At 41.2% G+C, this 23,810-nt stretch overlaps 1 protein-coding gene across 2 annotated transcripts in view; it reads left to right on the top strand.

The window, feature by feature from the left end:
* Nucleotides 1-23,810, top strand: part of lrba (LPS-responsive vesicle trafficking, beach and anchor containing) — an 849,775-nt gene that overhangs the window by 302,072 nt on the left and 523,893 nt on the right. For both annotated transcript variants that reach the window (XM_063046460.1, XM_063046459.1), the window contains exon 36: nucleotides 11,988-12,154. In XM_063046460.1, coding sequence (XP_062902530.1) covers nucleotides 11,988-12,154 — 167 coding nt within the window. The remainder of the gene's footprint in view (nucleotides 1-11,987; nucleotides 12,155-23,810) is intronic.

Genomic DNA, 23,810 nt, shown 5'->3' with positions numbered 1-23,810 from the left:
CTAGAAGCAGAACAATTGAAGAAGCCTTTTTTAATGAGTAATCCTTCATATTAGCGATAACTGGCAATTGGGATCTCAGGATATGTCGAGAGATGACTACCCCCAACAAGTGGGCAGTGATCTTTGTTGATGCTGCTGTTTGACTGTTTGAACAAACCACTGATGTGATTTCCTATTAAATGAAATCACAATCTATTGATATAATTGACTGCTGATACAATTGACTATCAGAAATAGACTAATATTCACTCAATTTTGCAGCAGTCTCCAAAAGTCAAACAAGTGTCGTTTGATGTTTTGCTCTCACTTTTGTTTAAATATGCAAATTAGAAGCAGGTATAAGCTGCTCTCCCTTTGAGCCTGCTCCACTATTTAACAACATGACTGATTTTATTGTATTAAAAACTTTGAGCTTCTTTCTAGCAGTGTTAAGTCAACATTATCTTGCTTATCAGGAATTACTTTGACATTTATGAGGACAGCATAAAACCCGAAGTTATACCAGAACATGTCAACGTTAATAAAGAGGACAGAGGAACTTTTGAAAAACATGAGGGTAGATGAGCCCTGGGACTGGATGGGATATACTTCAGGTTACTATGAGAAGCAAGGCAAGAGACTATTGTGCCTTTGGTGATGATCTTTGAGTCCTCACTGGTGACAGGAGTTGAACCAGATGATTGGAGGGTGGCAGATATTATTCTTTTGTTCAAGAAAGGGCATAGGAATAACTGGGGAATTATAGAACAGTGACTCTTAATTCAGTGGTGAGCAAATTATTGGCGAATATTCTTAGAAGAACAGTTTAAGAACATTTGGAGAAGCATTGTCTGATTAGGGATAGTTAGCACGTCTTTGTAACAGTCAGGTCTTGCCTCATGAGCCTGATTAAATTCTTTGAGGATATGACAAAACACATGGATGAAGGTAGATCAGTGAATGTGGTGTATATGGATTTTAGTTAGGCATTTGATAAGGTTTCCTATGCTCGGCTCATTCAGAAAGTGGGAAGGCATGGGATCCAGAGAAAATTGGCTATGTGGATTCAGAAGAGGCTTATCTATTGAAGGCAAAGGGCGCTTGTAGATAGAGCGTATTCTACATGGAAGTCAGTGACCAGTGGTCCGCAGGGATCTGTTCTGAGACCCCGGCTCTTTGTGATTTTTAGAACTGACTTAGATGAAGAAGTGGAGTGGTGGGTTAGTAAGTTTACAGATGACACGAATGTCGGTAGTATTGTGCATTGTGTAGAAAGTTGTCAGAGGTTACAATGGGACATTGATAGAATGCAGAGCTGGGCTGAGAAGTGGTAGATGGAGTTCAATCCAGAAAAGTTTAACTCATACACTTTGGTTGAATTTGAAGGCAGAATACAGGGTTAATGGCAGGATTTTTTACAGTATGGAAGAACAGGCGTCATCCAATCCACGTACATAGGTCCCTTAAAGTTGCTGGGCAATTGATGGGGTTGTTGAGAAAGAATAATGTGTGTTGGGCCTCATTATTTGGGGGATTGAGTTCCAGAGGATGTGCGGGAACTTTTGAAAAACAGTACAGTAGATAAGTCGCCAGAGCCAGGCAAGGTATTCCCCAGGTTACTAAGAGAAGTGAGAGAAGAGATTGATGCACCTTTGGTGATGATCTTTGCATCCTTACTGGCCACAGGAGTAGTACCAGACAATTGAAGGATAGCAAATGTTATTCCTTGGTTCAAGAAAGAATTTGGGGTAACCCAGGGAATTATAGGCCAGTAAGTCTTATTTCAGTGGTGGATGAATAATTGGAGAAGGTTCTTAGAGGATTCGTGAGCATTTGGAGAAACATAGTCTGATAATCAGGGAAAATAGGGATAATCAACATGGTTTTGTGAGGGGCAGGTCATGCCTCACAAGCCTGATTGAATTCTTTGATATGTGATAAAGCACATTGAAGAAGGTAGAGTAATGGACGTGGTAGTGTATATGGATTTTAGTAAGGTGCTGGATAAAGTAGACTCTTTCAGAAAGTGAGGGGGCATGGGATCCAGGAAACTTTTGTGGATATGTTCGGTATGGGCTCCCAAATCCTAAGAACTTTCTATAGGGCAAAATTGAGAGCATCCTCACTGGCTGCATCACCACCTGGTATGGGAACAGTACTTTTCTCAATTGCAGGTCTTTGCAAAGAGTGGGGTGGACAGCCCAGCGCACCTGTAGATGTGAACTTCCCACCTTTCAGGACACCTACAAAGACAGGTGCATAAAAAGGGCCCAGCGGATCACTGGGGACCCGAGTCACCCCAACCACAAACTGTTCCAGCTGCGTCCATCCGGGAAACAGTACCGCAGCATAAAAGCCAGGACCAACAAGCTCCAGGACAGCCTCTTCCACCAGGCCATCAGACTGCTTAATTCATACTGACACAACTGTATTTCTATGTTATATTGACTATCCTGTTGTACATAATTATTATAAATTTACACATTGCACATTTAGTTGGAGACGTAACGTAAAGATTTTCACTCCTCGTGTGTATGAAGGATGTAAGTAATAAAGTCAATTCAATTCAATACAGAATTTGTTTTCCCACAGAAAGCAGAAGGTGTTTGTGGATGGAGTGTATTTTGCTTGGTGGTTGGTGACCAGTGGTGTTCTGCAGAGTTCTGTTCTGGGACTCCTGCTCTTTATGATTTTTATAAATGACTTGGTGGAGGACAGTGGAAGTGTTAGTAGGTTTACAGATGTTACCAAGGTTAATGGTACTGTGCATTTTGTGGAGGGTTGTCGTGGGTTGCTACAGGACATTGACAGGATGCAGAGCTGGGCTGAGAAGTGGCAAATGGAATTTAACCCAGTAAAGAAGAATTTCACTTTGGAAAGTCAAATTTGAAGTCAAAGTGCAGGGTTAATGGCAGGACTCCTAGCAGTGTGGAGAAACACAGGGAACTTGAGGTTCACATTAATAGATCACTCAAAGTTGCAATGCAACTTTGCAATTTGCCTATTGCCAGAACAGGTCAACGGCAGACACAATCTCAATGCCCCTCCACACGGCTTTAGAGCACCTGGGCAACATAAACACCTATGTCAGCATGCTGTTCATCGACTACAGCTCAGCACTTAATACCATCCTGATTGAGAAGTTGCAGAACCTGGGCCTCTGTACCTCCCTCTGCAATTGGATCCTCGGCTTCCTAACCGGAAGACTACAATCTATGTGGATTGGTGATAATATATCCTACTCGCTGACGATCAGCACTGGCGCACCTCAGGGGTGTGTGCTTAGCCCACCGCTGTACTCTATATATACACAAGACTGTGTGGCTAAGCATAGCTCAAGTTCCATCTATAAACTTGCTGACGGTACAACCATTGTTGGTAGAACCTCTGGTGGTGTTGAGAGGGCATACTGGAGTGAGATATGCCAACTAGTGGAGTGGTGCAGTAGCAACAACCTGGAACTCAATGTCAGTTAGACGAAAGAGCTGATTGTGGACTTCAGGAAGGTTAAGATGAAGGAACACCTACCAATCCTCATAGGGGGATCAGAAGTGGAGAGAGTGAGCAGCTTCAAGTTCCTGGGTGTCAAGATCTCTGAGGATCTAACCTGGTCCCAACATATCGATGTAGTTATAAAGAAGGGAAGACAGCAGCTATACTTTATTAGGAGTTTGAAGAGATTTGGCAAGTCAACAAATATACTCAAAAACTTCTGTAGCTGTACCATGGAGAGCATTCTGACAGGCTGCATCACTGTCTGGCATGGGGGACTATTGCACTGGACCCAAAGAAGCTGCTGTAGATTGTAAATCTAGTCCGCTCCATCTTGGGTACTAGCCTACAAAGTACCCAGGGCATCATCAGGGAGCGGTGTCTCAAAAAGGCAACATTCATTATTAAGGACCTCCAGCACACAGGGCATGCCCTTTTCTCACTATTACCATCAGGTAGGAGATACAGAAGCCTGAAGGCACACACCCAGCGATTCAGGAACAGCTTTTTCCCCTCTGCCATCAGATTCCTAAATGGACATTGAATCTTTGGACACTACCTCACTTTTTTTAATACACAGTATTTCTGTTTTTGCACATTTTTAATGTATTCAATATATGCAATTGATGTACTTGTTTATTATTATTATTATTATTTTCATTTTTTTCCCTTCTCCGCTAGATTATGTATTCCATTGAACTGCTGCTGCTGTTAACAAATTTCACGTCACATGCTGGTGATAATAAACCTGATTCTGATTCTGCAAGTTGATGGGGTTGTTATGAAGGCATATGATGTGTAGTCCTTCATTAGACAGGATTATGTCATGAAGTATTTTTGCAGGTTTATAAAACCCTGGTTAGACCACACTTGGAATATTGTGTTCAGTTCTGATCAGCTCTTATAAGAAGGATGTGGAAGCTTTAGAGAGAGTGCAGAGGAGATTTACCAGGATGCTGCCTGGATTGGAGGCATGTCTTAGGAAGATAGGTTGAGCGAGCTAGGCTTTTCTCTTTGGAGTGAAGAAGGATAAGAGGTGACTTGATAAAGGTGTATGAGATGAAAAGAGGCAAAGGTCAAGTGGACAGCCAGAGACTTTTTCCCAGTATGGAAAGAACCAATATTTTAAGATGATTGGAGGAAAGTATAGGGAGAAAGTCAGAGGAAAGTTTTTTTTAAATATAGAGAGTGGCGCATGCATGGTATTGCTTTCAGGGGTGGTGAGAAAGGCAGATATGTTAGGGACATTTAGGTACATGGATGATAGGAAAATAGAGGGCTATGTGGGAGGGAAGAATTAGATTGATCTCAAAGTAGATTAAAAGGTCAGCACTACATTGTGGGCCAAAGGGCCTGTGCTGTACTGTTATGTTCTATGAATCTGTCTCCTTCTGCCCTCTCCCTTGCTTTGAGAAGAAATTTCAAAAGATTGATGACACTGAGAGAAACAATTCACCTCACTTTTATCATGAATGGGCAATCCTCATATTTTTGAACAGATACCCTTTTCCTAGATTCTCTGCAAGAAACACCCTCTCCATATGCACTCTCAGGATCCTGCATGTTTCAATCAAATCTCCTTTCACTTTTTGAAACTTGCATTAATATATTAATGCATTAAGAGCCTTTGCATTTAAACTGATGTGAACTGCTTTTTCAGTGTTTGAGATTTTGTTTAATGTAACCTTTTGCTGGAAGTTAACTCATTTGTAAGTTGATGGATTTACACAATTACAATTAAGTTAAGCGACAACACTGGTAGACTTTAAACCTGTTTATGAAATCAAGGCTCAGTAGAGGCTGTCAATATGATATAAAATAAGTTGACTAACATACAATAACTTCATATTTGTAATTTTGTGCTGGCACAATTATCCACTTCCTCATCGGATTTGCCATTTACACATGCAAGTCCATCTGTCATTACTAAGTGTTGTTTGATTTCCTTTTGATCACATGTTTAAAGTGAAACTTCTCTTTAAGGAGACAGAGATTGATAAAAGGGAAAGCTTAACTTGTTAACATGATTTATAGCTATAGATTATATGTCGGACTTGAAAAGTTAATGGTTAAATTGTGGAGGAGGTTCTAACTGTAAATTATAGGGCACTTTAAGACATTTACTTAACACTTTATTCCATTCACCTGTTTTCAACATTTTTAATTCCTCTCCCCATATTTCCATAATATACCTATGTCAACAAATAAATTGAAAATATATTAAGCAGATCTTGAAATTGGCATGTATTTGAATGAAAGAAAAACACTTAAATGAATTTAGTTTTCTGATGTAATAAAGTTAGAAAATAGATGCTGAATACCGTATATCTGGAAATAATGTATAGAACAAGAATTTGTGACTAGTGGCAAAGAGGCAGTGCTTGCTATTGTCCTTAGAAGAAGTTTCCTCCAAAGATCTGGTGATCTTGTGAGGACTCCTCCGTTTCCAACAGTCGCTACAATCAGGCATCACTTCAAAGGAACCCTTAGCTACCAGCTGCTGTAATGTTATAGAGCTTGCTGAGCTGTCAGTAACATCAAGTAACTTTCATTGGCAATCTAGCCAGAGCCAAAATGCCTGCCTTTTAGCATTTTAAACATGCAAAATGAAAGTCAAATTCAAAACGTGTGTGTGTCTCTGTCTCTCTCTCTCTCTCTCTATCTATATATATATATATATGTGTGTGTGTGTGTGTGTGTGTATAAATGTATATATGTGTGTATATGTGTTTCTGTGTGTATCAAAAGTCATGAAAATAATAATTTTCAAAACCTCATGTGGCTTGAAATATTTCAGAGAAATTTTAAAGTGCTTGTGGAAATTAGTTTTTTAGGTCCAGTAATTAAGGCTTAGTATGCAATTATTAAATACCCACTTTAGAATCATGTACCCAAGTGAGTGATATTCAGGTATTTTACAACTTAACTACTTTAGGACCTGAAATTTACATCAATTCCCATGATTTCCTCCAATTTAGATAGAGAGGTAAACACAGATAATAAATAAATATATTTATTTAGAGATTATTTAGATTAAAATTCCAATGTTGTTGTCACTTTCAGAGTAATGTATCCAACCTAGTTCTTATGCTGCAGATACCACCACAAAAATAGATTGTAATGTGTAGATCATCTTCATTTTGGGTACATATCAGCAAGTGTGATTTACCATATTTCATCTAATATATTGCACAGAAGAGTAATATGAACATTCAAATACATATGCAAAAGTGTACATGTTGATATGTTATGCAAAGAAAGTAAAATTAAACTAATTAAAAATGTGAAAATCATACAGAATTCCTTTGAAATATAAAATTGTTTTTATTCATTACTAATATGAAGTTGCATATCCCTTGGTTCATTTTTATTTTAGGTAATTCCTATGAACAGCTTAATTCCATGCATTCAGATTTAAAAAGTACTTTTGAGAAAGGACTTGCAAGTATTCTGTGTATTTCACTGTACAGGACTCGGATTGTGTGAACTCTACTCATGTTCAGTCTCTTTTTCTCCCACCCTCTTTAAAAAAAAATCACTGATAAGGATAATGATTCATTAATATTTATAATTTAGATATATAATTGCAAATTTTCTTGATTATTTCTGTTTGGTAATTGATTAAGGAACTTCTCTTGCTGGTGTGCAATTTAATTTATTGTTAAGGACTGATATCTCGGAATTATTTTGTTACCTTTTAATAGTGTTAATATAGTGTTGTGGGTCACACTATTGCTGTTTTTGGTTGTTCTGTAAAACAACATTTTTTTTTCAGTTACGGGTTTCACAGACCAGCTCTGTTGAGTTTTCATAGAGAGAAATTGCATGGATTTAGACCTTTGAACTTCCAGTGTGTCAGCCCGACACAGCACACAAGGTCGGAATTGAACCCAGTCCTCTGGCAATGCAAGGCAGAAGCTCTATTAGCTGTGCCACCTGTAAATGCGTATATAGTGCTGTGCTTTGGGTCACTTTCAGTGGGGCGTCATCTTTTAATCCATAACAAGTTCTTATGCTGGAAATCTGAATCAGCACCCACTAAATACTGGAGAATTCAGCAGGTCAGGCAGCATTTATAGAGGAAAACAAACAGTCAAAGCTTCAGGTTCTGATGAAAGGTCTTGGCCTGAAATGTAAGCTGTTTGTTTTCCTCTGTAGATGCTACCTGACCTTCTAAGTTCCTTCAGCATTTTGTATGTGTTAATTCTCATAGCTACTGGCATTTGGATTAGCAGCTGCAGTCTTGGCAGCTAGCTCTTTAAAAGGATGTAGCTCATTATAAACTTCTATAAGGATATTCATAGCTCACTAGCCATTACCATACATCTTTGAAATGTGGGAGGAAGCTCAAGCACGGGAGGCAAACCTACATGTTCATAGGAAGAACATCCAAATGCCCTACAGGCAGTGGTAATTGAACCCTGATGGTGATCACTGGCACAGTAATGTGATTGTAGTAACCGCTATGTTACCATGCTATCGTGTTGCAGAAGAGGGTCGGGGGGAGAATGGTAGTTGAATTTACCCCAGTAGGTCAGCTGTTGAAGAATAGTGCCCATGAGACAGTTTGAGCATATATTGATTTACAATTACAGGAATAATCGCTATTGCCTCACCTGTTTAAAAGTACTGAATGAGAAGAGTTTGTAGATCAGACTTTGAGACAAGTCAGTAGATCAGGCCCACCAACTCATCTGCAAATTGAGGACCTTGCCATACTCTGGTTGTGTAATCTCCCAGTCTGTGTTGATGATGACCACCAACACACACACACACGGACACCCTGCTCTGCCCAGTGATCCAAGCTGCATACTCATTTTTTGGTGCATTTGAGTCACTAATTGGCAAGAATGTTGAATGGGAGCTTGGGAAAAAACAGGAAGGGGAGAGTTGGGTCGTAAATGGTCACACGCACTGTTAGTGAAGCTTCAAACAAGAGATTAAAACTAGCTGTGTGATTATTTTTGCAATGTACCCCATTCTTCCACAAGATTGACATGGAAACCCATGGTGATGTTTTTCAGCTTTGTCCTATTTGGAGTATAGTATTGAAGCTCTTCCCAGTCCTAATAATCAATGAATCTAAGAACCGCTTCCATAGATTTACATGGCAATCACCTGGGAATGACCAGGCATGGTCCTTCATGGTTATGTGCAGAGGCTAGCCTATGGCCTTCACTATGCACTGATGATTGAGTGATGCAAAGTTTGCTAAAATCCCATGTGGTGAATGCAAACACAGTATATTGCAGCCACAAATTCTTGCTGAGTTATGGTCAACTGTGAAGATGCAGTTTTTTATAGATTAGGAGAACACTCAGTCCTCTTTTATTGTCATTTAGAAATGCATAGATGCATTAAGAAATGATACAATGTTTCTCCAGAGTGATATCACAGAAAACAGGATGAACCAAAGACTAACACTGACAGAACCACATAATTATAACATATAGTTACAGCAGTGCAAAGCAATACCATAATTTGATGAAGAACAAACCATGGGCATGGTAAAAAAAAGTCTCAAAAGTCCCCGAGTCAATTGACTCCCGAGTCCCCGATAGCAGGCGGCAAAAGGGAGAAACTCCCTGCCATAAACCTCCAGGCACCGTCAACTGCCAATGCCTTGGAAGCAGTCAACCACAACCGGCACCGAGTCCATCCGTCTGAAAACTTCGAGCCTCCGACCAGTCCCTCCGATACCGCCTCCCGAGTGCCATCCTCTCCCTGGCCACTGAAACAAGCAAAGCCGAGGATTTTGGGGCCTTCTGCTCCGGAGATTCTGGTTACCACACAGTAGCAGCGGCAGCGAAGCGGGCATTTCAGAAGTTTTCCAGATGTTCCTCCGTACTCTCACGTCTGTCTCCATCAAATCAGAATTGTGCACGGTACCAACTTAACAGATAACAGATATTCATCACCGGAGAGGCCGAACGCGCTGCCGTCGCACCGCCATCTTCTCCTAAAAAGTTTGTTCTTTTTACTAGGGTCCACAGAGACTAGTCAGGGCAAGAGGTTGCTTGGGTATTCTCTGTATGGAGTAATACCATATGAATACAATCTAGGAATACCAACATTTTCTAGCAATTGCTCGGGCTGCTCTGCCTGGTTCTGTGGCTTAAAGGAAAAATAGTTGAGTGTGGAGTTTAGATGCCTTCCTCAATGCAGCAGTAAATAGCAAACTGTGAGAATATTTTTTTTAAACTGCCAAAATAAAAGCAGAAAGTGTTTGAAATGCTCACTTTGTCAGGCAGCATCTGTGGAATGAAAAACTGTTACAATTCAGGCTTGAGTCCTTTCATAAGCACCGAATACTAGTTCTAACGAAGGGTTCTGAACCTAGAACACTTAACTGTTTCTCTTTCTGTTGAGTGTTTCTCACATTTTCTCCTTTTAATCTTGGAAATGACCCTATAGTGAGAGAGCTGAGAGTGACAATAACTTTAACCTCCAGAGGCAAAGCAGTCCAAGCACATGCACATGTGTTTGAATTCATAAATCTCAGTAAAGGCAAAGAATGCAATTACAGTGTTGGCCTCCAAGGTACCATAATTTCAATAGAAACAATTTTAATAAAAACTAATTCTTCTATGAATTTAAGAACCTTCACTTTTAGACCAATGAGATTGAAGATTATGCTAATAAAGAATTATGAATATTACACTGCTGTTAATGTCACTTGATGAAGACTTGCACCTGGAAACAATATAGCAGAACAAATGAAAGCATCACCAAAAACTTTGGAATTGAATTTCCTAAAGCATGGGTACGTAATTAAAAATAGGCACAATATTGCCGTACTGCAGACTAGTCCAAATTGATGATCAGAGTTTAATTTTTACCCGTAAATTTCCAGAGCTGAAATTTATTAAATATTAATTTTAACAAAGATTTTTCCCCTCCATTTGAACAGTCAGTGGTGGTCAGGAGATTGCTTTGATGTGAAAGTGAAATATAGTGATAAGGCTTCTGATTTTCATCGGTTGATAATATTAGTAGTGCTGCAGTAAACATGTGAAAGATGATAGTCTCTTAAGAAGACATTTAAAAATACAGTCGGCCTCTTTACTGGGAGCTCTTCTTCCGTTTTTGCTTTCTAAGGTTGGTAGTCGAGACCTCAATCCCATTATTAAGCATACATTAAGAATTTGGTTTCAGTTTCGTAGATTTTTTGAGTTTAAAAACTTTGTTCTTTCTAGTAAAAATCCATCTTAATTATTTTTTTTAAACCATCGATTTTCGATCAGACCTTTTTAATTTGGAAAACCAAAGGAATAATGGGTGAAAATCCCCCAAACAAGAATTGAAAGACTCTTAGCTGGCTACAAAAAGCATTTACAAGCTGTGATACTTGCCAAAGGGGGTGTTACTAAGTACTGCCATGCAGAGTACCCAAACTTTTGTTTCTGGCTCTTTTCCTTTTTTGTTATTTTGAAATTGTAAAAGATGGAAATAAAAAAGTTTTCTTGCTTAAAACATTAAAGAAATATGTTATCTTTAACTTTAAGCCTTTTGGAAATCAGTTCATCTTTTACTTGATTAGCTATTCACAGTAACAGAAATTTTGACCGGGGTGCCCAAAATCTTGCATGCCAAAGGATAAATTAGCCCGTATTTTTCCTAATATTAATCCTATTTGTGACAGATGTAATATTGAGGTGGCTACTTTAACTCATATATTTTGGTCTTGTATCAAGATAGTTAATTTTTGGAAAGATGTCTTTAAAACTTTATCGAAAGTCTTGAATTTGGACCTACAACCGAACTTATTTACAGCAATTTTTGGGATCATTCCAACGGAAGCAGGATATATTCCTGTTTCCACTCAACGGATGATAGCTTTTACAACTTTATTGGCTAGGAGAGCCATTTTGCTTAAATGGAAGGATTCTAATCCACCTACTGTTTTTTATTGGCTTTCCTCCATTATGTCCTGTCTAAGTTTAGAGAAAATAAGAAGTTGGGCATTTGATACATCCTTTAAGTTTGAAGAAACCTGGCGACCTTTTATTCAATATTTTCATATGGTTTGATTTATTGCTCTTCCAGTTACATTCTTGAAACTTTGGATTTGATCAGAAAGTTTCTCTTTCTTCTCTCTTTTACTCTCAGTGTGGAGTATGCCCAGTTCCTTTTTTTCCTTTTTCTTATTATTTACCTTTTGTTTTTGTTTATAGAGACTAGTGTTTTTTTATATATAAAAATTATAAAAGTTTCTTTATCTTTTTTTCTTTTATGAAATGATAAGAGGAGAATTGATTATCTTATTTTTATTATATATTATTAGATTAGTACTATGTATGATCTTGATAATGTTTATTTTACCTTTTATATGTATTGTTATCGATATAGATATTTGAGATAATTCTCCTCTTGTTTGTACTTCTTAAAAAATTAATAAAAAGACTGATAAAGAAGAAAGATATAGCCTAATTCTCCATAGCCCTTTTGACGTGCTGTATCTGATTGGAAAAATGATAACATTATAAATAAAAATACATTAATTCTTTTCTCGACAGTCTCTGTGTGCCCAGTATTCAGCGGAAAGACGTGAAGAAGAAAAGATGTGTGATCACCTAATAAGAGCAGCAAAGTATCGTGATCATGTGACTTCAACCCAGTTGATACAGAAGATTGTCAACATTTTGACAGATAAACATGGCGCTTGGGGAAGCTCTTCATTAAGGTAAAAACATTGGTTTTATATTCAAAATTTAGGAAAGATAAAATATTTAATCACTTACCTCTAACTGGTGGTATGTGAACCATTATGGACTCACTTTCAAAGACTCTTCATCTCATGTTCTCAATATTTATTGCTAATTCATTTATTTATTATTATTATTTCTTTCTTTTTGTACTTGCACAGGTTATCTTTTACACACTCGTTGTCCACCCTGTTGGTGTGGTCTTTCATTGATTCTGTTATGGTTATTGGATTTATTGACAATGCCCACAAGAAAATGAATCTCAGGGTTGTATATGGTGACATATACTGTATGTACTTTGAGAATAAATTTACTTTAAACTTTGAACTTTGGCAGTTTGCAGCTGTCTGTGACAATTTTGGTGGGAGTGACTATTGCATCGTTCTTGTAGAGATAATCTTATCTTGTGTTATTTGGAGCTACCTTTGCACCAGTTGGGAAAGCTCAAAACAGGGCATCATTGAGGTTCTGTGGGCTATGAGCCACCACAATCTGTAACCCCATGTATCAAAATTCTTGCATCCTACCATTACCAAACAGCCGGGATCTGTACCCTACTTTAATGATTCATGTAGATGAATGTATTGTGTGCAGCACCTGGGCAAACTTTAGAATGATTTATCAGACATGACCACATCCTTAGTAAACAGCATGCAATAGAAAAGCAAGCAATCCAAAAAACAGCAGCCAGAGCAAAGTTCTGTAAACCTATCACATCTAGTGATGAGTACTAGTGTAAAGTTTGTGACGAGAATACACATAGATTAATATGTTAGCTGTCCTGTGCTGGCACCAGTAGGATCAGCAGTTGGTCTGCCACCTGTCTTCAGGAGAGAGAGAGATAAGGAAAACAATGGAGCAGCATTTGGAGATGTTAATGAAGGGACGGGAGAGTCTAACAGAAGGAGAGCTGTCAAGATCGGCTCACCCTTTGAACCCTGAACTGTTTGAAGTGATGGACATGCGATACCCCAGCAGGGGGATAAAAAGGGACAGGTTCGCTAAAGCAGGTCACACACGACACCCCGAGGTAACGAGACCCTGGAAGCGGTGCGTCTCTCACAAGTCGGTGGGAAGTTTTGGACGGCTGGTCGCGGAACAAGCCACAGACGCACAGGGTGGAAAGGCAGGATCGGCGGGAACCTGGTGTGTGTCCACCCTTGCCTGGGTGCCAGGTTCACCGCAAAGAAACGATCGTATCTGGAAACGGAGGGGTCACGGTTGGTGACCTCAGATGACATCACAAAGGACTCGCCCGAAAGCTGACTGCGAAGGTCTGTGTGGAAGCCGCTTGAATATTCATTCATTTTGCTCTCTCTCTCCTTCCCCCCACACTGTCCATCTCCCACGGCAGTGATTACTGCGAACTGAACTGAACTAAATTGAACTGAACTTTGCGTCACTTTGAAACTGGTCATTTACCCCCAGACAACGATAGAGCTTGATTGATCCTGTTATCTTAATTCTGTGTACATGTGTGTTTATCATTGCTGAACTGTTGTATTTATTATCCTTTTGATTAAAGTACTATGTTGCTTGTTTCTTTAATAAAACTTTCTTAATTCTAGTAATCCAGACTCCAACTGAGTGATCCATTTCTGCTGGTTTGGCAACCCAGTTACGGGGTACGTAACATAAGTGGGGTTCTCGTCCGCGATTTTGAATGCTAAATTTGGGACGGAGTAAATTGATTGGGTTAAAATTCCCGAAAGAAAGAAAAGACAAACAGCAGAAATGGAGGCTGAGGAATTTATAAAGGCGCCGACCTTGGAGGCATTAGAGGATGCCAGGAAAACGGAATTGGTAGCTGTGGCCAAACCGTTGAATCTTGCTAAGGGGAAGTCGACAATGAGGAGAGAGGAGATGCACAGAGCTATCGTAGAGCACTATGTATCTAATTCTGTGTTTCCCCAAGGCGAGCTGGAGGTGGTGTCTATTGAAAAACCTGCTGGAGACGTGGTACAGGTGCAGCTTGAAAAACTGAGACTCGAGCACAAGTTCCGGGTACGACAGTTAGAACACGAAGAGAAGCAGTTAGAAAGGCGGGAGAAAGAGAGAGAGTTAGAAAGGCAGGAGAAAGAGAGAGAGTTAGTTAGAAAGGCGGGAGAAAGAGAGAGAGTTAGAAAGGCAGGAGAAAGAGGGAGAGGTAGAAAGGCAGGAGAAAGAGAAACAGTTAGAAAGGCAGGAGAGAGAGAGAGAGAGAGACAGTTGGAGCGAGAGGAGAAACAGAGGGAAAGGGAATTTGAGCTGGAGAAGTTAAAGATAAGGGCAGAGCAGGGGCCCGTGCCGAACCAAGGTGGAGGGTTCCGGGCGACCGAGGAGGTTAGGCTGGTTCCCCCATTTGACGATACTGACGTGGATCGGTACTTTCTCCATTTCGAAAAAGTTGCTACAAGTCAGGACTGGCTGAGGGATAAGTGGGCTGTTTTGCTTCAGAGTGTACTGAAAGGGAAAGCCCAAGAAGCTTACTCAGCTTTGTCCGCGGAAGATGCCCAGAGGTATGAGGTGGTGAAAGAGGCCATCCTCAGGATTTATGAGTTGGTCCCGGAGGCATACCGGCAGAGGTTCCGGAATGCGAGGAAGCAGTGGGACCGTACGTATTTAGAGTTTGCCCGTGAGATGCAGACATATTGTGAGCGTTGGTGCGCCTCGAAGGGGGTAGAGGGCGATTATGACAGACTGCTACAGCTGATCCTGATTGAGCAGTTTAAAGGTTGTGTCCCTGAGGGTATGAGACCCTACCTAGATGAGAAAGAGGCAGCCACGTTAGCCGCAACTGCTAAGATAGCGGATGAGTATGTGTTGACGCATAAAATGAAGTTTGCCCCAAGTAAAGGCTACCAGAAGGGTAGTCAGGACGGCGGGGAGAGTCCGCCAGAAAAGTCAGAAAGTAAGCCGGGGACTAGTGAGAAGGATAAGGTAGACCGGGAGCAGTCTGGTAGGAAGTCTCCTGGGGTCGTCTTTTATAATTGTCGGACACTTTGCGTCAAGGTGCTTTGCCTCAAAGAAGGAGACGGGAAAAGGAAAAACGGCGATTTTGACTGGCTGTATCGAGCTGGTAAACAAACCGCTAGGAGAGGACAGGTCTGCCAAAGTTCAGGAAGGGCGCGAGAAGTTTATCTTGGCCAGATTGGTGTCAGTGAAGGAGGGGTTAAAACCAGTTCCAGTGCGGATCTGGAGAGACACGGGAGCGTGTCAGTCACTGATACTGAACAGTGTATTAGAGTTTCGCTCAGAGACCCAGACTGGGGAGGTCAAGGTCACAGGTATTGGGGAAGGGACAAAGGCAGTCCCTTTGCACCAGATACACTTACAAAGCAACCTGGTCTCTGGACTAGTCACGATCGGGGTGAGGTCCGAATTACCGATGAAAGGCGTGGAAGTCTTGCTCGGTAATGACGTCACCGGGGGAATCGTGTTCCCAGTCGTGAGATTGACAGGTCAGCCTGCCAGCATTGAGGCCCCGCCCATGGACTCACAGGTTCATCATGGGGTTGCGGTAGTAAATTTAGCTGAGACGTTTCTGTCAGCCTTGTACGAGAAGGGGGTAGAAAGTGAAAAGAAGGAGTGTAGTGAAACAAGAGGTAGTGAGGGAGCTGGGACAGGCGTAGCATTAGCCAGGAAAGAATTTGTGCAGGCGCAGGAGCGAGACGAGGGGCTGATGGTTTTGGCGGAGACAGCTCCCTCTGATGCAGAATTAACGAGGGAACCAGTAGGCTATTGTGTGGAGGAGGAAGTGGCAAGGAAGAAAGGGAAACCAAGTACCGTACCCGCAGATGAGGAATGGGGGGTGGTGCAAAAGAGTTATGGGGATGAGATTTTTAACCTGGCCCACAAGGTACCCCCCGGTGGACATTTTGCGGTGCTGGAGGAAACAGTTGGTGGAATCATGAAAGAGATTTACCGGCCGCACCGGAGGAAGGATGTTATTGATTATGGCCGATGCGAACTGAGACGGTCACAGGCTTTTGATATGCTAACAAACCTAGTCGGTGTTAGCGCGGAAATCAATGAAGCTAGGGTCCCCCGATAAGAGAAAAAAACCATTTTGAAAAGATGAGTATGGTATCGACCAGATGGGAGAAGGCTATTGTTTTGGCCAGCGCTGCTGATAAGGTCTCTCCCTTAATCCCCGAACAAAGCGACTCTTTAGGAGAAGTAATTAAACGACTTGCACACGTGTGTTTGATTGTCCCGAGGCGATGCAAAGAACTGGGACGTTGGGTGGTGTCTGTTACACTAGGCCAGCCTAGCGAGCAACAGCCCTATAGAATGAGTAATTGAGTGACAAAAGGGCTGACGAACACAGAGGTGTGTATTGGCAATGTAATACGGATGTCTGAAGCCAGCTTGATAGTGAACCTTGAAAAAAATGAGTTCGGCCACACGAAGGTCACTTAACTGGGAATTGTGGTGACACAGGGGCAGCTGGCAGCGATGCAAGCTAAAGTGCGGGCTATCTCTGACATCCCAACCCCGACAAACAAGAGGGCCCTCAGAAGGCTCTTGGAGATGGTGGGGTACTGTAGGAAGTTTTGCAATAACTCTGCGGTTACTACCCCTCCCCCTCCTACTAAGCCCTTGCGAGAGAAAACTAAGTCGGAATGGGACGACCCTTGTTATTGTGGGCCGGGACGAAACCAAATGAGAGGTTACATTGATCGCAATTCATCAGTGTTTTTGGCCACTATGAAGTTTGCTAAGTTGGAGTCTGGTCTAAGGGATTATTAATAACACATATAAAAGGAACAGAAAATGTGATGGCTGACTGTCTGTCAGGTATTGACAACTACAAATTCGCTGTATTAGCCAAATAGCTGATAAAGATGTGTATTTGTGTGTATCAAATAATGTATTCATGTTTGTAATTTTTACCCCCCGGTAAAAATCCTTAAAGGGAGGAAGTGTGACAAGAATACACATAGATTAAGATGTAGCTGTCCTGTGCTGGCACCAGTGGGATCAGCAGTTGGTCTGCCACCTGTCTTCAGGAGAGAGAGAGATAAGGAAAACAATGGAGCAGCATTTGGAGATGTTAATGAAGGGACGGGAGAGTCTAACGGAAGGAGAGCTGTCAAGATCGGCTCACCCTTTGAACCCTGAACTGTTTGAAGTGATGGACAGGCGATACCCCAGCAGGGGGATAAAAAGGGACAGGTTCGCTAAGGCAGGTCACACACGACACCCCGAGGTAATGAGACACTGGAAGCGGTGTTTCTCTCACAAGTCGGTGGGAAGTTTTGGACGGCTGGTCGCGGAACAAGCCATAGACGCACAGGGTGGAAAGGCAGGATCGGCGGGAACCTGGTGTGTGTCCACCCTTACCTGGGTGCCAGGTTCACCGCAGAGAAACGATCGTATCTGGAAACAGAGGGGTCACGGTCGGTGACCTCAGATGACATTACAAAGGACTCGCCCGAAAGCTGACTGCGAAGGTCTGTGTGGAAGTCGCTTGAATATTCATTCGCTTTGCTCTCTCTCTCCTTCCCCCCACACTGTCCATCTCCCACGGCAGTGATTACTGCGAACTGAACTGAACTGAATTGAACTGAACTTTGCGTCACTTTGAAACTGGTCATTTACCCCTAGACAACGATAGAGCTTGATTGATCCTGTTATCTTAATTCTGTGTACATGTGTGTTTATCATTGCTGAACTGTTGCATTTATTATCCTTTTGATTAAAGTACTGTGTTGCTTGTTTCTTTAATAAAACTTTCTTAATTCTGGTAATCCAGACTCCAACTGAGTGATCCATTTCTGCTGGTTTGGCAACCCAGTCACAGGGTACGTAACAAGTTAAAGAGAGAATTCTGAATCAACTGCATCTACAAGAATGGAATGCCCATTACTGAGTGCCAGAAATGAGGCTGAGGATTTTAAAACCATCTTCAGTCAGATATATCAGGACTTCTACAATCTATTTGATTCCTACTTGGGTCCCTACTATTACAGAAAACAGTCTATTCATCTAGTCTGATTCCTCCACATGATAGGAAACAAGTAACCAAGAGTATGGGGTACAGCATAGGCCTTAGGACCAAGCAACACATTAATTGTCCCTGAATCACTTATATATCTAGCCGTCCTGCAATAGTATCTGCCCATTAATGTGGAAGATTGCTTAGGGGTGTAAAGAATCAGAATCAGTTTTATCACCGGCATGTGGTGTGAAATTTGTTAACAGCAGCAACAGTTCAATGCAAAACATAATCCAGCAGAGAGAGAAAAAATTAAGTAAACAAGTAAATCAATTATAGGTGTCCCCCGCGTTTTGAACGTTCACTTTACGAAACCTCACTCTTACGAAAGACCTACATTAGTTACCTGGTTTCACTAACAGAAGGTGTTTTCACTGTTACGAAGAAAAGCAGTGCGCGATTAAAAAAAAGGTAGCGCGCGCCCCGAGCAGCCGCTCTCCCCTGGATTCGGAATAGCATTCTCGCCGGCATTGCTTAAAAACGTGCCTGTGAGCAGCCGTTTGCAAGATGAGTTCTAAGGTAGCGGAAAAGCCTAAAAGAGCTCGTAAGGGTATTGCACTTAGCGTAAAACTAGACATAATTAGGCATTTTGATCGTGGTGAATGAAGTAAGGACAAAGTGAGTTTGGCTTGTGGAAGTTGACGAAGATGATGTTGAAGAGGTTTTGGCATCCTATGACCAAGAACTCTTAGATGAAGAGCTGATGCAATTGGAAGAGGAAAGGATAACAATCGAAACTGAATGAGTAATGACAAAGTATGACTTTAATTTTGAAAGGGTACGTCGGTTTAGGGCATACTTGCAAGATGGTTTGAGTGCTTTACAAAGAATTGTATGATCTAAAAATGCGCGAGGCTCAGCAGTCAAGCAAGCCTTCCACATCAGCCACAGCAGACGACGAACCTCGACCTTCGACATTGAGGCAGGCAGACATAGGAGAAGATGACTTGCTTGCCCTGATCGACGATGAGATGACATCCCAGTGTGCCACCACCCCATCCCCCGGGCTGTGGACAGATACCGATTCGCGGAGAATGCAGTGGTAGCCGGGAGGCACACAGCACATCTTTAAGAAAAAGCCAAAATAAACATGCTAATTAATTACGTGCCGAGCGGCACCTAATTAATTAGCATGTTTATTTCGGCTTTTTTTTAAAGATGTGCTGTGTGCCTCCTGGCTACCGCTGTACCCCTGCATGCTTCGCGGATCAGTATCGGTTCGCTGCCTGGAGGGTAGGGGCCGCTGCACCACCCAAACTCCGACGACTCAGTCTAACACACCATCATCAGTGTACTCTGTGCTGTCTTCCCGATTCCCGTAAGTGAATCTACACTGTACGTACATTATTTCTACTTTATATCGGCTGTGTATTTTTACGTGTTATTTGGTATGACTTGGCAGCTTCATAGCTTAAAGGTTACTGGAGAGCGCTCGCGCCGTGTTTTGCCGAGAGTGCTTGTGTGAGATTTTCGCTACGGAGAACAGTTCAGGCAATGATTGTGGAAAAGTATTTCTACTTTATATAGGCAGTGTACTTGTCATATCATTCCTGCTTTTACTATATGTTACTGTTATTTTAGGTTTTATGTGTTATTTGGCATGATTTGGTAGGTTATTTTTGGGTCTGCGAACACTTACAAAATTTTCCCATATAAATAAATGGTAATTGCTTCTTCGCTTTATGACATTCCAGCTTACGAACCGTTTCATAGGAATGCTCTACCTTTGGATGGTGGGGGAAACCTGTACGTATATTGAATAGATTTTAAAAAGTGCAAAAACAGAAATATTGTATATTTTTCAAAAAAGTGAGGTAGTGTCCAAAGATGCAATGTCCATTTATAAATCCGATGGCAGAGGGGAAGAAACTGTTCCTGAATTGCTGAGTGTGTGCCTTCAGGCTTCTGAACCTCCTACCTGATGGTAACAGTGAGAAAAGGGCATGCCCTGGGTGCTGGAGGTCCTTAATAATGGACGCTGCCTTTCTGAGACATCACTCCATGAAGATGTCCTGGGTACTTTGTAGGCTAGTACTCAAGATGGAGCTGACTAGATATACAAACTTCTGCAGCAGCTTTCAGTCCTGCGCAGTAGACCCTCCATAACAGACCTGGCTGATTTCAATCAACAATGAAAAGGGTTGATGACTGTGTGGCCAAGTAGGACTTAATCACTAATGGTTTTCCCAGGATATCTGAGTTTCAGCTCTGGTTGCCTCCTCGGTCTAGACACGGATCAAAGAGCTGAAATCCAGAATTTTGAGGAGAGTGGTTGTCCAGGTTATCAAGGTGCTATTTGGTATTAGTTTGGTATTAAAGAGTTCTAGTACAAATGAAATCAGACATCAGTGATATAACACTAATTAATTGGAGTATTAGCTTGAACAAAACAAGTTGATTGCAGTTGATGGAAGCCCACCATCTCATTCCTAGGATGCCACTACCAGAATTGTTCTGGCCAGTACCTAGGGCAAAACCTCTTCAAGTCCACCTTCATAAAGTCACAAAAATAAATGTTTGCTAATGATTGCCTAATCTTCAGTTCCACTTGAAAGTCCTTTGAAAATGAGGCAGTTCATGCTTGAATGGATCCAAACTTAATCTTTAGGGAAGGGTTGTTTAATGCCAGGTAACACTATCTGCAGCAAATGAAAAGCTGACTATCTTACCTTTACAATCAGTAGCTTAATCATACTGAGTTCCATAGCATCAATGAGTAACAAAATAGACCAATTGCCAGAAGTATGTAGGTGACTAATCTCTTATGTAAGGTACAGTGTGATGGAAAAAATGCGTGTAGGTCCAGCGATACTCACTCAAGATGTCAACACTATATAACTCAAGCCAAACTGTTATATTTTCATCAGTTTTAAGCAATCCCTTTATTATGAGCATGTGGTGGCTGCAATGTTACTATCTGCAAAATTCACATCATTTAATTGACTTGTCTGCTTTACCAATGACCTCTATAATGTTGGAGGATAAGGGCAGCAAGTGCATTTGAACACCACCACCTGCACCACTGCACACCGGACATGGAAATAGATCATTGTTTCTTCATTGTCAGTATGTTTGCTTCCAACCCAGTAACATTGTGGTTCTGGAAGGTGGCTTGCCTCCTCTGTACTTGAGAATATGGCATTAAATGCAAGTGATAACTGTATTTCATAAAGGAATTAAAAAAACTTCCTAGCAAAGTCAACTACCTGTGTGTATGGCAAATGTTAAAGAGCTTTTATTTCGGATGCTTTTAGAGGGAACTGTTCTACAGAGTAAATATGCCATTAGTGTAGATTTATAACTTGATAATGTATGCATAGAGACTGTCTCTGCTTATATCTTCATTCAGATCTTGTCTCTGTGTTTGCTGTTAGTGGAAATCCAGCCTAATGTACTTTAGTACTATTTTTTGATGTTAAATTAATTTGAATTTGAAACTGTATTAGAAAAAAGAATAAACCTCAGGCTTGAGTTGCAAATGTACACTATGTGATTAAGCAAAAAGTCTGCTTTTAATGAACAAAAAATATAATCTTCATGTGAGTAAAATGAGACATTTAAAAAATCTCAAGGAGCTTTTAGGATACCTGGATATCATTTCAATTTACCCAAATTTTTTAAAGAAAAAATGGCAGTTACGTGTGGAATGCATGTATGAATGTGGAAATCTGATGTTCTTTTAGCATACTATTTTTTGTCGTTCTGGCTGTGTTCCAACTTTGAACATCTCGTGGACTCCAGATGCAGGTGTAACTTCCTGATGTTTCTCGTCAGATATATTGGAAGTTGACAGTGAACTTGATTCATTTTGTTTGAGGGAGTGAGGTTAGTTTTGAGCAACATACTCTATTTTGAATTGAGGTGACTTAAATCTATTTGTACTTTATCTTGTTTTAAGGATTGTAATTTTTAAATGTTTAGAAAAATGATATTTTTGAAGAAATATTTGTGAATAAGTCATGGGATTTCTCATTTTAGTAGTTCTGAAAGTCAGTAAGACTGGGGGTATAGGTTTACTGGTTGTCTGCCAGGACTTTACTGATAAAAGTTGAATCTGGTTTTGTGGTGCAATTTGGCCAGGTAAGTACACATGGTAATAGGCCCTTCGACACCTTCTAAGCTGGTCCCGTTTGCCTGTGTCTGTCTCATAGCCCTCTAAACCTTTCGTATTAATATACCTGTCCAAGTGTTGCAATATGCCTGCCTCAACTACTTTCACTACTAGCTTGTTCCATATTGGCAGCACCCTCTGTATGAAGAAATTGCTCCTCAAGTCTCATTTAAATCTTTTCCCTCTCACCTTAAGCTTGTGTCCTCTAGTTTTTAATTCCCTTTTCCTGGGATAAAGACTTTATGCCTTATCTATGACACTCATGATTTTATACACCTCTATCAGGTCACCCCTTAGTCTCCTGTGCTTCAAGGAATAAAGTGCTAGCCTGTTCAACCTCTCCCTATAACTCAGGATCTTAACTTCTGGAAATATTTTCATAAATCTGTGCACTCTTTCTGGGCAATATAGCCCGTTTGCCAGGATTGTGATTTAGGACATAATTGTGAGAGGTTCTACTGTCTCAATGCCACCTGTTATTTAGAAGATGACCCCTGGACCACCACCTTCCCACCAATGCTCTATCCAAACTGACCTTTCCCACCATGGTAATACTACTATAACTTTATGTTGTCTCATCTACTCTAATGAAGTGCTTTGAGAGATTGGTTATAGTTGGAGTTAATTCCCCCCTTGCCATTCACCTGCTGCCTCAATCGGTCTACAGCAGATGTAAACTCACTGGCTCTCCACTCTGCTTTGTTGCACCCAGACAATTGCAAGACATGTCAAGCTACTGTTTATCAATTGCAGCTTGGCATTCAATATGATTATACCCTCAGTGCTAATAACCAAGCTTCAAAACCTGGGCCTCTGTACTGGATCCTTGACTTCCTTATAGGAGATGACAATCAGTGCAGATCAGTAATAGCATCTCCTTCTCACTGACTGTTAGCACAGGTGCAGCTCAAGGATGTGTGCACAGCCTACTGTACTACTCTCTCTATAGTCATTACAGTGTGGCTGAGCACAGCTCAAATGCTATCTATAAATTTGCAGCTAGCAAGAGGAGGCGTACAGTGCTGAGATAAATTGGATAGTTGAGTGGTGTAACAACATCAGCAAGACTAAGAAACTGGATTTCAAGAAGAGGAAGTTGGGAGAACACATATCAGTCCTCATTGTCCTCACACATCAGTCAGCAGTGCAAATGGTGAGCAGCTTCATGTTCCTGTGCATCAGCTCATTGGTGCAACCATGAGGAAGACATGTCAGTGTCTTTTCTTCTTTAGGAATTTGAGGAGATCTGGTATGTCACCAAAGACTCTTGCAAATTTCTATGGATATACGGTTGAGAGCATTATGACTGGTTGCATTACAACTTGGCATGTAATCTCAAATGCACAGGATTACAAGCTGCTGCAGAGGGTTGCAGACTTAACCAGCTCCATGGGAACACCATTGAGAACATTTTAAAAGACAGCATCCATCCTTAAGGATGCTCACCATCCAGAATAGACTCTCTTCTCATTACTGCCATCAGGGAGGAGGCATGGAAGACAGAAAACCCACACTCAGTGATTTAGAAACAACTTCTTCCCAT

The sequence above is a fragment of the Mobula hypostoma genome, chromosome 4, assembly GCF_963921235.1.
Source record: "Mobula hypostoma chromosome 4, sMobHyp1.1, whole genome shotgun sequence".
Classification (NCBI taxonomy): domain Eukaryota; kingdom Metazoa; phylum Chordata; class Chondrichthyes; order Myliobatiformes; family Myliobatidae; genus Mobula; species Mobula hypostoma.
This window is presented reverse-complemented; position numbering and strand designations above follow the sequence as displayed.